Below are 14,853 nucleotides of genomic sequence, written 5' to 3'. Positions count from 1 at the left end.
AGGGAGCGATCAGACCCCACCAACAGAGAACTCTGTTGGTGGGGAGAAAAGGGGGGGGGGGGGGGGAGAATCACTTCTGTGCTGTGTTGTGTGGCCCTGCAGCTTGGCCTTAAAGCTGCAGTGGCCAATTTTACCAAAAATGCCCTGGTCACTAGGGGGGTTTAGCCCTTGAGTCCTCAAGAGGTTAAGAACCTTGTAAAATAATAATACATGCTTAAAGGACTTACGAGGCCAAATTAGTCAAAAAAGTTAATTACCTGTATAATCTTTTACGGCACGGAGGACCCCGTCCGCGCCCTCCGTGCCGATCCGCCGGGTCCCCCCGCTCATTAGCCCTCCTGGCCGGCTCCCGACCCCGAGTCGGGCTCCCCTGCCTCTCCCAAAATGGCCGCTTCCTCTGGCCGCAGCTGCGCAGTCCGCATAGCCGCGAGTGCGGCTGCACAGCTCTAGGGCCAACCCCCCCGATCCACGCTACGTAGCATCTCTTCAATCAACATAGAAGACTACAACCAAGATGACAAGAAGAAGATTTCTAACAACCAATGGGAGCTGCAGATCAAGATTTGAGACCCAGAGCAGACTCGTTAAGACTTCCATCAGCATTAAAGAGTAACTGTCAGGCTGCAGAAGCTAATTTAAACCTCTATTCTCCTGTGTTAAACAGTTTAGAAGGAAGCCATAAAGGCATTATTGAAGATAAAAATCTCTTTTACCTTTGATGTGTTCTTATCAGAAAAGCTGTTAGACCTAAGAGGACGCAAGCCGCATATGCTGCAAAGCATTCTGGGGCCCTCCCCTCGGCTGCTAATGAGACGTTTCAGCAGCTTGTAACTCAGTCCAGCCCGTAGCACTGATAAATCTCCGGGCAGAGTACACTGCAGGAGTCAGCTATTGTTCCTAGCCACATGGCTCATTAATATTCACTGCACACTGTGTTGTTCAAGTAGGAGCTTATCTGTGATCAGGAAGCAGGCAGGACATGACGACACATTTGACAGAAAAACATGGAGCCTGCCATGAGCTGTCAGGAGCATCTATCTCTGCATATACTATATACAAATTCTGTGAAATCCAAACGTGGACAGTGAAATGCATATGTAATGTAAGTACAGCCAATCTTTAGCTACTGATATATGTGTTTATTTTCTCTGAGACCTTATACCTAACAGCTCCTCTTTAAGAAGAAAACAATGTATTAACCCCGTGTTGCTTTCAGTTGATCGCTTTACGGTAAATATGCTGAAAAACACTCTTCATCTATTTACCTCAGCAGAGTTGATTACTTAGTCACCCCATTATGAACGGGATGTCAAGACAGCTTCATTAGTCCCCTTACCGTATTACATCTACCTCCTTTTGGGGTAGTATTTGTTGCCCCTCTTGCATGGTATCCTTTAACAATAAAAACCATATTGATTGGTATTAGCCAGAAGGTGGAGCCCCACTACATCCAAATTAAGGTACAAGCTGTGCATACCTTAATATGTATGTGTAAACAATGCTTTAAAAAGGGATGGTTGCTTTGCATCACACTGCATTGATATACAATTTTCTAGCCTGCCCACCTAGCAATGCTATGTCTGGTGAGAATTAGGGGAAATTGTGAACACATGCACCTTCTCTTGCATGCCAGGTGGAATTCATGCGGGCATGCAGAAAGCTGTAGAGGTGTTTCTGTACCTTGCAGCTTTTCGCTGGTGAGGAGGAGGCATCCAATCCAGCAAGGCTATCACAGCTACACTAAGTTGATTGTTGGCAAACTCCAATCCATCAGCCTAATAAATCCAACACCAGATGTGTTGAGTTGTCTGAACATGAAGCAGCCTACTGCTTCAACATACAGCTACCTCTAGGCTACGTTCACAGTGGGAGTTGCATTACATTCCTTGTAAAAATAGGAATGCAACGGAGCGGAAAAGCCGCTTGGATCATAATGCTTAGACCAGAGCTTCCCAATCCTGTCCTCAAGGCCCACCAACAGTGCATGTTTTGTGGAAACCCAGAGAGGTAGTTAATCAGCTCTGCTGAGGTGCTAATTAACTCACCTGTAAATATTTGAAGTTTTCTGCAAAACATGCACTGTTGGAGGTACTTCAGGACAGGGTTAGGAAGCCCTGTGTTAGATCATACCTCAACGTTCGTACTGTAAACATTGCATAGGTTCTACATTGCAGTGCGACTTTCCACGTGACTATGCATCTGTTATGTTGTACTGCAAAACCCTACTGTGACAGTAGCCAAAGAAAAGTTTTATTTGCATATAAAAAAGAAAAATACGTTTTTAACATGCGAGGAAAGCACAATTCGGAAATTAGAGAAAAAACAACAGCGGTGAAATGTGTGAGAAGAATACGTCTAGAAAATACCCAGTAGGATATTTTGTAATTTGCAATGGTGATAATCTTTTCCACACATTAAAAATAATGCCTGGGTGGTATTAATCCTTTTCAGGTGATGTGAAATGAGATGGATGAAATTGGATGTGTTATGTGTGAAAGGAGGCTTGGAAAGCATCTCACTATCCTAATTTCTTGGACGGAGTTCTGGTATCTAGATCAGGCTCATTGTCAACAGAACAGGATGTTTCAGAAACTGAAATAGAACTCCCTTTACATGTAAACATGCCAAGCTTTTACCAAGCTCTGCTTCCCATCTCCTTTATTTTAGATTGTTAGCTCTATGGGAAACAGTTATATGAAAGATACTAATAGATCAGCCACTGAAATATATGAGACACTGTAAATCACAATATTGTAGACTTGGGCCCCTTATTCATTCACTTTCAAGTCACACTTTTTCAATAAAATGCTTTTTAAAGCAGCAGGGACAGCCATACTCTCCCAGGGAAAAAACACATATATAAGTACAGTAGATAAATACTTGTTTTACTTACATAACATATGTATTGTACTGTCCACATGTGCGTTCAGTGAATTTTATATAGTAAATAAAGAGAAAACGGTTCCAAGCATTTTCCATCTTTACTGCGTCTGACTAAACTCATTCCTGATGTCATTTCCTCCCTTACTCTTTTTGTCTCCTAGAAATATCTAGCTTACTTTGTAAACACATGTCAAAACAGCAGAGATTGTATTTCAGCAGCTTCAGCAGAGGGGTGAGGTGTATTTCCCTTCTCAGCTTTCTGTCACACTGAACTGCCCTCAGCTAATCAGTGAAGAGCAGAAATGTGGGAGGGGAGATAACAAGGTTCCCTCCCCCCGGCAATGTGCCAGAATGGAGACAGGCTTACTGAGATAAGATTCATTACAGCAGACACGTTTATTATATTGGAATGCTTGCCATGCAGACTGCATGTAGACTACGTAATAAACACAGAGCAGTGGGTGAATGGAGTTTGATTTTGTGGCCGACGATCCCGCTTTAAAGGACCACTGAAGTGAGAGTTATACCAGGTACCTGGCTATCCCTTTGATCCCCTGCCTCCAATACTTTTAGCCATAAACCCCGAACAAGCATGCAGCAGATGAGGTGTTACTGACATTATTGTCAGATCCAACAAGATTAGCTGCATGCTTGTTTCTGGTATTACTCAGACACTACTACAGCCAAATAGACCAGCAGGGCTGCAAGGCAACTGGTATTGCTTAAAAGGAAATAAATATGGCAGCCTCCATATCCCTCTCACTTCAGTTGTCCTTTGAAACACCAGCAAGCAAGAAAATACTCTGAATAATTTTCACGGTACTTTTTCACCAGCTTTTTGGTACCTTTTCAACTGCAGAGTGCTGAAGAGGTATTTTAAACAGTAGATGAAAACAATCTTTTAGGAGAAAACTTACGAGGTGAATTGAATAAGGGCCATTGTCTATCTGACTGATATGACTATAGTAGAATACATTTTTACCTGAAAACTGAGTTTATTTAAAATACTGTATTTAATTATTATTGTATATTTATATAGGGCCGAGTCATTCTTTCACAATCTGACATTTCTCTGCTTACAGAAAAAAGGAAGCCTGCATTGTTTGCATGTTCTAGTAGCCATGTGTAACAGGAATGGCAAGTACTATGTTTCTATTTATGTTTAGCAGAAATATTCTTTTACCTTTCCCCTCAGGCCATCTACAAAGAGTTAGATGGATTCCTGCTTTCACTTTTTGTATGGTTTCTACAGTAGGTGGTCATATAGTATTACTATGATTACTTGCATGTTTAGTGTGATGCAATTTCTGCAGAGCTACAACTCACTTCCAAAAACAGCACACACCTTTCGTTCATTTATTGTGACTAGTGAAAAATTCTCCTAAAGAACAAGATAGCTTTACCAGGTAAAGGGCATTGGATTATTCAACAATTAACACAGATGCTGGTGAACTGGATCTGCTGTGACTGTGACTGCGGTTTGCTAAACCCAACTTCTGGCTCCTGAGAGTTCTCATTAACATATTATCAAACCATTGTTCAGTTAAAAGACTGTAGCAACTAATCCACAGATCATTTGCTCTGTGCTTAATGTCACATTAACCCTCTAGGCCAGCTCTTCTGTATGCATGATATGACTGACAATAACAGCGTGAAGACATCGCTAACAGAGCTAACGATCCCTGCATCCCATCGTCTTAATCATAAGTAAAATATTCCCGGATCCCCTCTAATAGGACTGAATTACAGGCACACAATCGCAGGCCCTCCCACCCCTCCTGTGATCCCAGACTTCTCTTTGTGTGCTTCAATAATACTTATTTGATTTAAAGTCACAATAAATGCTGAGATGAACAGAGCACAGCTGAAGGCAGTTCTAATGCTCGTAGCTCACTGTCCGTAAATTGTAAAGCCTGATATGAAATCACACCTCTGTAGAGACCTGGTATAAGAGAGAAACATTATCAAAGAAGAATAAAAAGAGCCTTCATCTTCATGTTTGTTCTCGGTCGGTTGTGAAAGGAGCCGAGGCCTTCAAGTGGACACACATTAACAGCAAATCAATGTTATTACCATGAGTCATGGGAAGTGTACTCACAGTGAACATGGCACCTTGCTAGGAGCTCCAGGTCATCTGCATGATAGTAATCATAGCCCGATGTCCCCAGCACTTCGAAGGGTAAGTACCCAATTATAGGAGGGGCCCTGGAAGGATAAAAGATGGTTGTTATTGCAGGCAGCAGATGACACTTGTAGACTATAGAAGGTAGTGTTCAAACTACTATAAAAGCTGCCACTTCTATAGCACAACATAAAACAAGCCCGTATTACTAGGAACCATTGACCTGTTTCTGGAGAAGAGAACAATAGAGCGCAGCGCTCCACAATGCGCCCTATTCTTATACAAGCCGTATGATGTCCCCTCACCCTGGAAAGCCACATTTCTCTAATCATCAAGGAACCGCTCCACGCAGAATTAAAGAAACAGCAAATTATCTGCTAAATTGATTTTTCTGGAATATTTTCACCTTTGTTGAAATATGACAAACAAAAGTGGGAAAAGTACTTGAAATCAATGTCAGCCTTTTATAAGTAGCATCCTAGGCTTTTCATAGAAAAGATGTAGGGCACTGTAACCTATTTTGGGCGACATGATAATGACCTTCATAACATCTGTCACATTTATAAACCTGTGTGATGTCTGGCTGAAAAGCCCTAACTGCAGAATAAGAAGTTTAAGGATTATTGATTTGTTGCTCTTTAAAGAACTCTACGAAGGCTTTGTACTGCAGTGCTGGATTGTGTGCAAAACTATAGCAGATGGAATCACCACACTGTGCCTATGTGTGCTGAAACACAAACCTTGCAACCATGAACACAAGCTCTTCCTATCGTTAATGGCAGCCTGAAGTCAATGGAATATCGGGGTGGTCATACTGTATTGGTATCAGACTTAAAAAGAACCAGAGACAAAGCACCCTCATGTATTTTATTACATTTATCAGTGGGAACATGACAGTAAGCACCTACCCTGCTTTTAGTTTCATTCTTATCTGCTTAATTATTTTATTATCAGCTGTGATAAGAATCCCCGACTGGCTCAGTCTAGGTTTGACCTGGAATCATTATAGCTGAGTCACTCTTCTGTGGAGTCTTTTCAAGCCCAAGGCTGCCACCTCCTGGCTCAGATTTCCTGCTTTGCATACTGAGAGCTGTGATGACATGGGAGGGGCTGCTCCTGCTGAGAGAGAAGCTCTGAACAGACAAGTGTGGCTGCAATATGATCCCTGTGTGCTCGGTGTGCACTAGATAATGAGGATGACTGCAGTTTCATTCCTATGAGAGACACTTCCTACAGGCAGCTGCACATCATACCAAAATGAAAGCACACAGATGAAAGGCTGCAGCAGCCTTTCTCATATAGCCTAGATAGCAGCCTAGTCTCATATAGCCTAGACAGCACATCCAGAACCACTCATAACCCGGAAGCAGAAGGGATATGAGCCGGCGGCCATATTTGATTTTTCCTGGCGCAATATTGGATAAAAAACACTAAAAAAGGCACACCAGAGCGGCGAAATTATCAGGTAGAGCATTTATTCTTTACAAGCTATCGACTGATATGTTTATTTTGTGTGAAACGTTTATCTCTGGTTCCCTTTAAGGTGGCCACACACAACACAAAAAAAATCAATTTTTACGACAATTTGATAAAAACGATCAGTTGTCCTCAAACCATAAAAGATATTTTTCATTCTAGAGAGAAATCGAATCGGCTTTCTACTTTTTCGATATGAAGGTGGCAACAAACCATACAATTTTTTACAATTCTTTTAATTTCAAGATTTACAATCAATTTTTCTGATTGGTTGTAACATTTGAAAAACCTGACCAACGTACTACGCGTGTTTAATTTGTTCCCCAATTATAAAAAAAAGGTTGAAAACTCTGAAAAAATTGCTTGTGTTTCTACATTACGAAATTGACAATCTACCACACAATCTTGCAAAAAATTGATCTAAAATTTCCACCACTTGGAGCACAAAAATTTGCAAAAAAAAAAAATGTGAAGTGCGATCGCAATTTCAACTCACATAAATTAAAAGCTTTTGATTTTTTTTCTGTAGAAACAATAATTCTTAATCGAATTGCTGTAAAATGTGATCATTTTATTGTATCATGTGTGGCCGGCTTTAGTCGATGAGGAGTGGTGGATTTTTCTGATCAATTTTTATCCAATGGTGAAGGGTAGATTGTCAATTTATTAATGAATAGACCAAAGCAATGTTTTTTTTTTCCTGAGTTTTCATTTTTTTTTTCATAATTGGGGAATAATTGAACATGTGTAATTTTTTCAATGTTAAAATCATTCAGAAAAATTGAATGTAATTGAATTTAAAAAATTGTATGGTGTGTGTCCACCTTAATATAGACAAACACACAGATCATAGGGTTAGTGACCTGCTTTGAAATTATTATAAGTTATAAACTACACAAAACAAATGACCAAGTTAGGAAGCATGTGCCTGATATGTCAACATTAACACTACATACTAAAACACTCTCAGAGCGCTCTGAACAACTATAAATTATAATGCGTTTTATTGTTCCAAAATTGTAGTGTTGATACACCAAGGGAGGTGGCGAGTTCTGCGTAGCAGCAGTGGAATCAGCCTTTTGTGCGTTAGGGTGTGTTTGGTTGTGTGAGGTGGAGCGTTCCATCTTAGAGGTGGTGTTATTTTTAAGGGGGTGCCAGGGTTAGGAATGTTTTTGTACAATTTTGGCACAAAAAAAAAGACATAATTTTAAAGTTATGCAGAGCGGTCTGTTATATAGCAATTACTTTAAGTTTATAAATGTTTACACCACAACTGTTAGCGTGTCAGCAGGAAAATGCAAAGCAGGCTGTGCATCATTTCAGTGGAATCTACCACACCATAACACTAATGTGCAGATGTGAACGTTTCATTACAATATTGTCTGTTGCAATGCAACCCTAACTGTTGTGCTAATCTTTTGGCTTTAGCCACACATCTGAAAGTATGCTATTCAAGTAAGAAGGTGTCACAGCACCTGATCCGTAATCCTGTCCTGGATTGCTGATTTTCAATGGATTAGAGGCACTGGGTCGGCACAACAGTCAGGGAAATAACATTACTTAAGGGGATGTCATCAATAACGTGTCATCCTCTTCTCACTTCAGTTTTTCGAAATAAGCAGAATGCAGTGGAGTTTTTGGTGGTGTTTAATGCATCTCCACTCCTGATAGTCTACTAACCACTCCCAATGCCTATTCCTAACCTTCCTCCAACATTAAACTCTTCCTGAAAACTTATCGTAACTCGCTAATCCTAAAATCTAAAAGAAAACTTCCCCTTTCCAATGCACATACACAAAACCTTCCTAATGGCACCTAACACCAACCCTTAAGACTATCCAATACTCACCTTCCATTGTCTGCTTCAGCCTCTACACCCAAACCAACCCCATATCGGGTGTCCAAACATAGCAGTAGTGTGCACCAGATCTCCCTGCTTCTTTTCTGAAACATTCTATATATAATAATATAACACGCTATATATAATAATATATAATGGGGATTTATAAAAGACATTGCAATGAGAACTGAAGTAAAAAGTGCTGCAGCTGAGCAGAACAACCAATGAGAATACTTGGCATAATTAACAGCAAATCTGATTGGTTGCACTCAGCAAGCAACTCCTCTACTTTTGCTTTCATTTTTTCTAGCAGTGATATATTTACCTGGAAGGGTGCTATTATATCACTATTTTAATGGTCAGTGGGAGGCAAACAGTCCCGGCTTACATGCTTCTTGTATGTAGCTAGGCCTTGGGCCAATCAAAAATTAATAGAAAATAAATTTGATTGGACAAATTCCAAGCTGCATACTATGTGAACCTCCATTATGCAAGCTGGAATCTCTAAGGGCTGGTTTACACTGCAAAAGCAGTTTAAGTGCTAATGATTTGAAAAGCTCTTGCTAATGTAACGCTTTGGGTGCTTTTTATCACATTGCTCAAGTGTGAACACACACATAGCACTAATATAAGCAAGAGCTTTTAAAATCACAAGCACTTAGAAATGGCTCTTGCAGTGTGAACCAGCCCTCAATCACAATAAAGGGATGGAATACTCTGCTTACAGGTCTAGAGGGAGGACACCATGCAGTTATGTTGGCACTATATAAATACTAAATAATAATAATATGTGTTGTGTGGCTACTGCTTCAGCAGGTAATGGAGGGAAATAGATTTGTCTTTTAAAGTTGCAGTATTGCTTTAAAATATGCAGATTGATTTAGGAGTGTTGCTTATGATACCCTGCATAAAACTAAGACTTAAAGGGAACCTGCAAATTCCCACAAAAGGATTTACGCTTACCTGGGGGTTCCTCCAGCTCCCTGTAGTTTGTGGGCTCCCTCTGTATCTGTGTGATCCCCTCTGTTTTCCTGCTGTCAGTCCCTGCAGTTGCTGACTACTGTGCATGCGCAGCCGTGGTTATGCCCCTCCTTGGTCGAGCTCCCGGATCGTTCTGCGTCTGCACAGTTGGTTAAGGCTTGTAACAGTGCAGAACGCCTCCAGCCGCAGGAGCATGATCGAGGTGGCACGGAACAGACAGGACATCCAGGGAGCCAACAGACTGCAGGGGGCTGGAAGAAGCCCCAGGTAAGTATACATTCTTGTTTTTTTTCTGGTTGGACTTGATGGATGGATGTCTTTTTTCAACCAAACTAACTGTGCAACTATGTAACTATGTAATTATGATTGTCTCTTTAAAGGACCACTATCACAAAAAAATTTTTAAATGTAATATCCATGTAAACACATACAAAGAAGTGCATTTCTTCCAGTATAAAATGAGCCATAAATTACTCTTCTCCTATGCTGCTGTCACTTACAGTAGGTGTAACGGTCGGTGTCAGCACACAGAGAGAATCTGATTGTTGATGATCTGCAGAATCATCAACAATACAGATGTATACTCGATTATGGATGATCTGCAGAATCACCAATAATACAAGTATGACTAACCTCTGGACACCTAATGAGTTAAATGTATTGGATGAACTGGAGGCTATCTCCCAAGGAGCGGGAGATATAAGAGACTCGGCCAAGAGCCACCTGAGGGGCAGGTGACCCTGGGCAGTGCAGAAACTATCTCTTCATAGTGAGGACCTGGTAACCAGGGATAACAATATTAGATTGTGAACTGTACTGCAGCCAGAGGGAGGGACCACTGGCTGCTAACAGGCTGGACTCTCTGAGGAGCGGGAGTCCTGGTTGCAGCTGACACCTGATGGAATGGTGTCACTGCTAATACTGATAGACTGAGCACTCAGGAAGAGTGACAGCTAGGATAGTCGGGCAGGCCAGGTCGGCAACACATGAGCAGATGAGGTACAGAGACAGAAGACTGATTCGGTAACCGGTACAGGTAGGGTCTGGCAACAGGTAGACAGATATGCAGAGGTACAGAATCAGAAAGCAAGAGAAAGGTCGACAGAACAAATAGTCATAACATATAAATATAACAGAGTCCTAGACTGGGGTGTGAGCTCCTTGATCTCGACACCCGGGAACTAGTCTAGAGTAACACAGTAATGACACAGAGTCCCTCAGCTTGGGTGTGAGGTCCTTGGTCACAACACCCTGGAATTGGTCTAAAGTATAACACAGCAATGACACAGTATCCCTAAGCTTGGGTGTGAGGTCCAAGGTCTCAACACCCTGGAACTGGTCTAAGGTATAACACAGCAATGACACAGTATCCCTAAGCTTGGGTGTGAGGTCCGTGGTCTCAACACCCTGGAACTGGTCTAACATATAACACAAACGTATTCTGGCTAAGTGTAAATTCCCAGGTCCTCCTGGTTCTAACACACTGTGGGATCTGACTGGTTTGAGTGCTCACACGTAAGTATTCGCGACGGCAGACAACCAGCAACTGACAGGCAAGAAGTATATAAAGAGCAGCGCTCCTCAGCGCCGCCCAGCCCCACTTAGCCAATCACCTACTACGCTGGGATCAGCTGATCGTCGTGATCAGCTGATCCCTCTCCTATTGGCATAAAGGTCCTGCCTCCTAGCGCGCGCACGCGTAGCTCTCCATCTGTGTGCACTACTAGGCTCAGACACACCAGACGCACGCTGCTGTGCGGAAACCGCCGGCCTGAACGCGGAGACAGCCGCCCCGCTGCCAGACCGCGCGGTGGTGTCTCCACAATCCATTACAGTAGGTAGTAGAAATATGACAAAACCAACAGGTTTTGGGCTAGTCCATCTCTCCATGGGGGATTCTCAGCATGGCCTTCATGCTTTACTGTAAGTGCCAGCAACATAGGAGAGAAGTAATTTATGGCTCATTTTACTCTGGAAGAAACTAACTTCTTATTTGTATGTGTTTAAAATGTTAAGATTTTCGCAACCATTCCTCTTTAACTTACCCAGAAGTTCGAGGGGTCCTTTGTGTCCGATTCGACCCATACACCATCAGTTCCTCTCAGAAGCTCACCATTTTCTTCTTACAACGATTCCTTCCAGTTCTGACAAGATTGCGTCAGAACTGAAATATATCAGTTGCTGTCAGTTATATATCAGTTGCTGTCAGTTATAACTGTTATAAATGACTGATGAGCAAGGCAATGTCCATGTTTCCCTATGGCTCAAGTGGGTGATATTACAGTTTAACAGTGTGCTGACCAAGAAGCTGTTATGGGGTAAAGGCTATTTTTAAAATGGAGGACGGAAAATTCCATTGATCACAGTGGAGAAACAGAACGCAGGAGAGGAGAAAGAGATTGAGGAATAGACTACACGGGAGGTAAGTATGACATGTGTATCTTTATTTTGCCTTTTAATTTTCAGTTCAGGTTTGCTTTAAAGCCTTAAGCCTTGATCCACTTTACAGTGCTTTAATGCAGAAGCAATGATGGAATCTTTTCTTCATTTATTCCTCAGTATCTAAACCTCGCCAAGTATTACAATAACAGCTTACAAGTCACCAGTACTGGAGTTCTTCCAAAGCATGATGTTAGGACCAGATATCCCCTTATGCAGCTGGGAAATATCACCAGAGACAGGTGTCTTTGAGCATAAAGTTCAGGGCAATGTTACTAGTTTCTTGCAGTGGCCATTGAAGGGACAGCTGAATAAGACACTCTCTGTAGGAATGGGGACAGCAATACATCCTGGGCAATGCTAATGACACCTGTGTCAGCTTAAACTGAATCAGTAAATGTAAACAAAGGACCTAAAGTGATAACAATCTGACAGGATGCAACAACATTGTTGCCTTGGTTGTCACGATTTATGACTCATGTATTTGTTTTTCTCACACGTGAATGGATATGAGAAAGAAACCCAACATCAAAGATAATGTAGATTCTGGGTGTAAAAGTACAGCCACTTACTGTATATAACTTTCAAAGTGGGTATTTGATGTGCTCACCGAATCAGCACAAGGGGCCCTATACAATTCACTTTTTCACCTGAGTTTTCTCCTAGGTGATATTTTTAAATTTGTCAATAAAACACATTTTAAGCCACCAGCACCAGCAAGAAAATACTCAAAATAATTTTGATAGTACTTTTGCACCTACTTCTCAGTCCGTTTTCAGTTGAAAAGTGCTGGAAAATTATTTTAAATAGAAGATGAAAAATTATCTCCTAGGAGAAAAGTGGAATTGCATATGGGCCAAGGAGAGCATTTTTTCATTACAATACATATAAAAGCAGAGTAAAGTTACATCCAAGTGGGGCAGCAGTATGGGATGCAGAGGTTATAAGTCCATCAGAGTCCCTGGGCCCCCTGCCATTCACTGCATTAGCTGTTTATTGATGCTGTAGTGGTAGTAATAACAACTGGATTTGCTTTGAAAAGTGGTAATCATGAATAGTGATGGTCATGACTAGGAGAACTCATGGAAAAGCATTTGATCAGGTCAGGTGATAGATATGTAAGGCTCTGATTTGCTATTCATGATCATGTGCTGAAGCAGGATGTGATGACAGCAAATCAGAGCTTTGCAAACCTATCAGCTGATCAAACAAATCACATGCTTCTCCATAAGTTCTCCTAGACATGACTATCCCTAAATTTATGAACAAACCATTGCTTTGACTCTGCTTACATCTCTCTCACACAATTGCATCCCCTTCCATTTCCTTCCAATCACCAGCCCAACACACAAAGTACTCAGGTTGGTATCCTAAGGGCAAGGAGAGCACCAATTGTGAGACCCCCTGACCTATTGTACTTGGACCATGTACTCTCCACAACTTACAAAGTCCCTGGTGGCTGAAGACAAAGCATTAGTGTGGATGGGCATCAAGCTTTTATGCATTCCCGATGTCAAGTAAAGGGACACTGGCATTGGGGAGATGACAGGCATTTATATGCTCCATACCAGTGGGGAAAGCAGGTGGCATTTTTACCCCTTTTTTCATTTGCTGGTATGCAAACAGTTAAAACATCCAGTCTTATGCATGAACAATAAACACTTAAAAGTTTTATATGTTTTTAAAAGTTATTGATCGAGTAAAAAAGAGTGGAAAATATACTGCAGTGGCTCAGCTCATTTTTCACCTTTTATTTGTCATGGCCAAATACACAGCATAGCTATGCATACAGGTAAATCGCAAAAGATTTAATCCCTCTGTTAATCCTATACCAAGACTAAACCCCTTGGCTAGCCGGTAATTTACTCTACTGCAGGATTACATCTTTCACACACTTCCATTATATAGGCACATTGGAAATGCAGAGTACTCTGACTGAAGGCATGTTTTAGAAAATGTATCTTTATTTCTGGTTTGCTGTAAATGGAAGTTGTCCACACCATAGACTCATACATTTATAAAGAAATGTAAAGGACAAAAAGGACATACAAAAGATAGAAATATGGTACATAAAAAGTTTATGGCAATTAGATAATTGAAAGAGGAATTCTATTTGGTTGCTATACATTAGTGCAGGGGTGCATTTTGAGGAAGACTACTGGTGGTAGATCATAGACTGACTTCCACACTCCAGAAGTGGGCAGATTTCCTATGGCTCATTTAGGTCAAATATTTTTTGTTGTATTAGTGGTGGATTGGGCTCTCGTGCTTATGTTAATAAGATGATAAAATTATGTATCGGTAGGTTAGGGTTAGGCATCAGTAAGGAGGGTTAAGGTTAAATGGCCAGGTAGAAGAAGATAACATTTATCAGCCAGTGTTAGATGAGATTAGTCAGATTAGTTAGGAATTAGAATTAGTTAGGAAAAATCGAAGGGGATCGATTAGGGTTAGGTATCACTTTCGGGAGGAAAGTTAAAGTTAGGCACACAGAAAGGTATTGTTTTATATGGAAAGGTTAGGATAGAGGGTGAACTGTTTAGAGTTAGGCAAAGGACAAGGTGACAAATGCCATAACCACCATCAAAATCCACATTGAACTTAATTGAAATTGAATTGAATTCAAACATTAGGCTCTGCGAATTTCTGTTGGTCATGTAGCCTGGTCCAAATTTGCTGGTTTTGAGGGTCCTGGTTAGGTGCAGAGAGCAATGCAGTGAAAGCGGCTGCTGGCATTTCTCTCTCTGACCCACAGGGGCTGTCAGGTTCGGTTCCACTTGCTTAAAAATGCAATGGAGAACAGTACATTAACACAGAGTTCCCCAAACCTGTCCTCAAGGCCCACCAACACTGCATGTTTTGTAGAAATCCACGCAGGTGGTTTATCAGCTTTTCTGAGACACTAATTACCTCACCTGTGTATGTTTGTGGTTTCCTGCAAAACATGTACTGTTGGTGGGCCTTGAGGACTGGGTTGGGGAACGGACATGTTGATGGATCATATGTTAAGTATTGGATCTGTTCATACATGTCTGTTGTCAACAGACCCTCCTTCTCTATTGTGGCAAGCCAAGTGCTCGTTTGTGCGGAGCACAATAACACCATCATGTCA

The 14,853-nt window shown here is 41.4% G+C and overlaps 1 protein-coding gene across 8 annotated transcripts in view; it reads right to left on the bottom strand.

The window, feature by feature from the left end:
* The window catches only part of PASD1 (PAS domain containing repressor 1), a 214,887-nt gene that overhangs the window by 46,939 nt on the left and 153,095 nt on the right, over positions 1-14,853 (bottom strand). For all 8 annotated transcript variants that reach the window (XM_068251045.1, XM_068251039.1, XM_068251044.1 and 5 more), the window contains exon 11: positions 4,982-5,088. In XM_068251045.1, coding sequence (XP_068107146.1) covers positions 4,982-5,088 — 107 coding nt within the window. The remainder of the gene's footprint in view (positions 1-4,981; positions 5,089-14,853) is intronic.

Source organism: Hyperolius riggenbachi, chromosome 8 (assembly GCF_040937935.1).
Source record: "Hyperolius riggenbachi isolate aHypRig1 chromosome 8, aHypRig1.pri, whole genome shotgun sequence".
NCBI lineage: Eukaryota > Metazoa > Chordata > Amphibia > Anura > Hyperoliidae > Hyperolius > Hyperolius riggenbachi.
The sequence above is the reverse complement of the archived record's forward strand: the minus strand, read 5'-3'. Positions and strand labels throughout refer to the sequence as shown.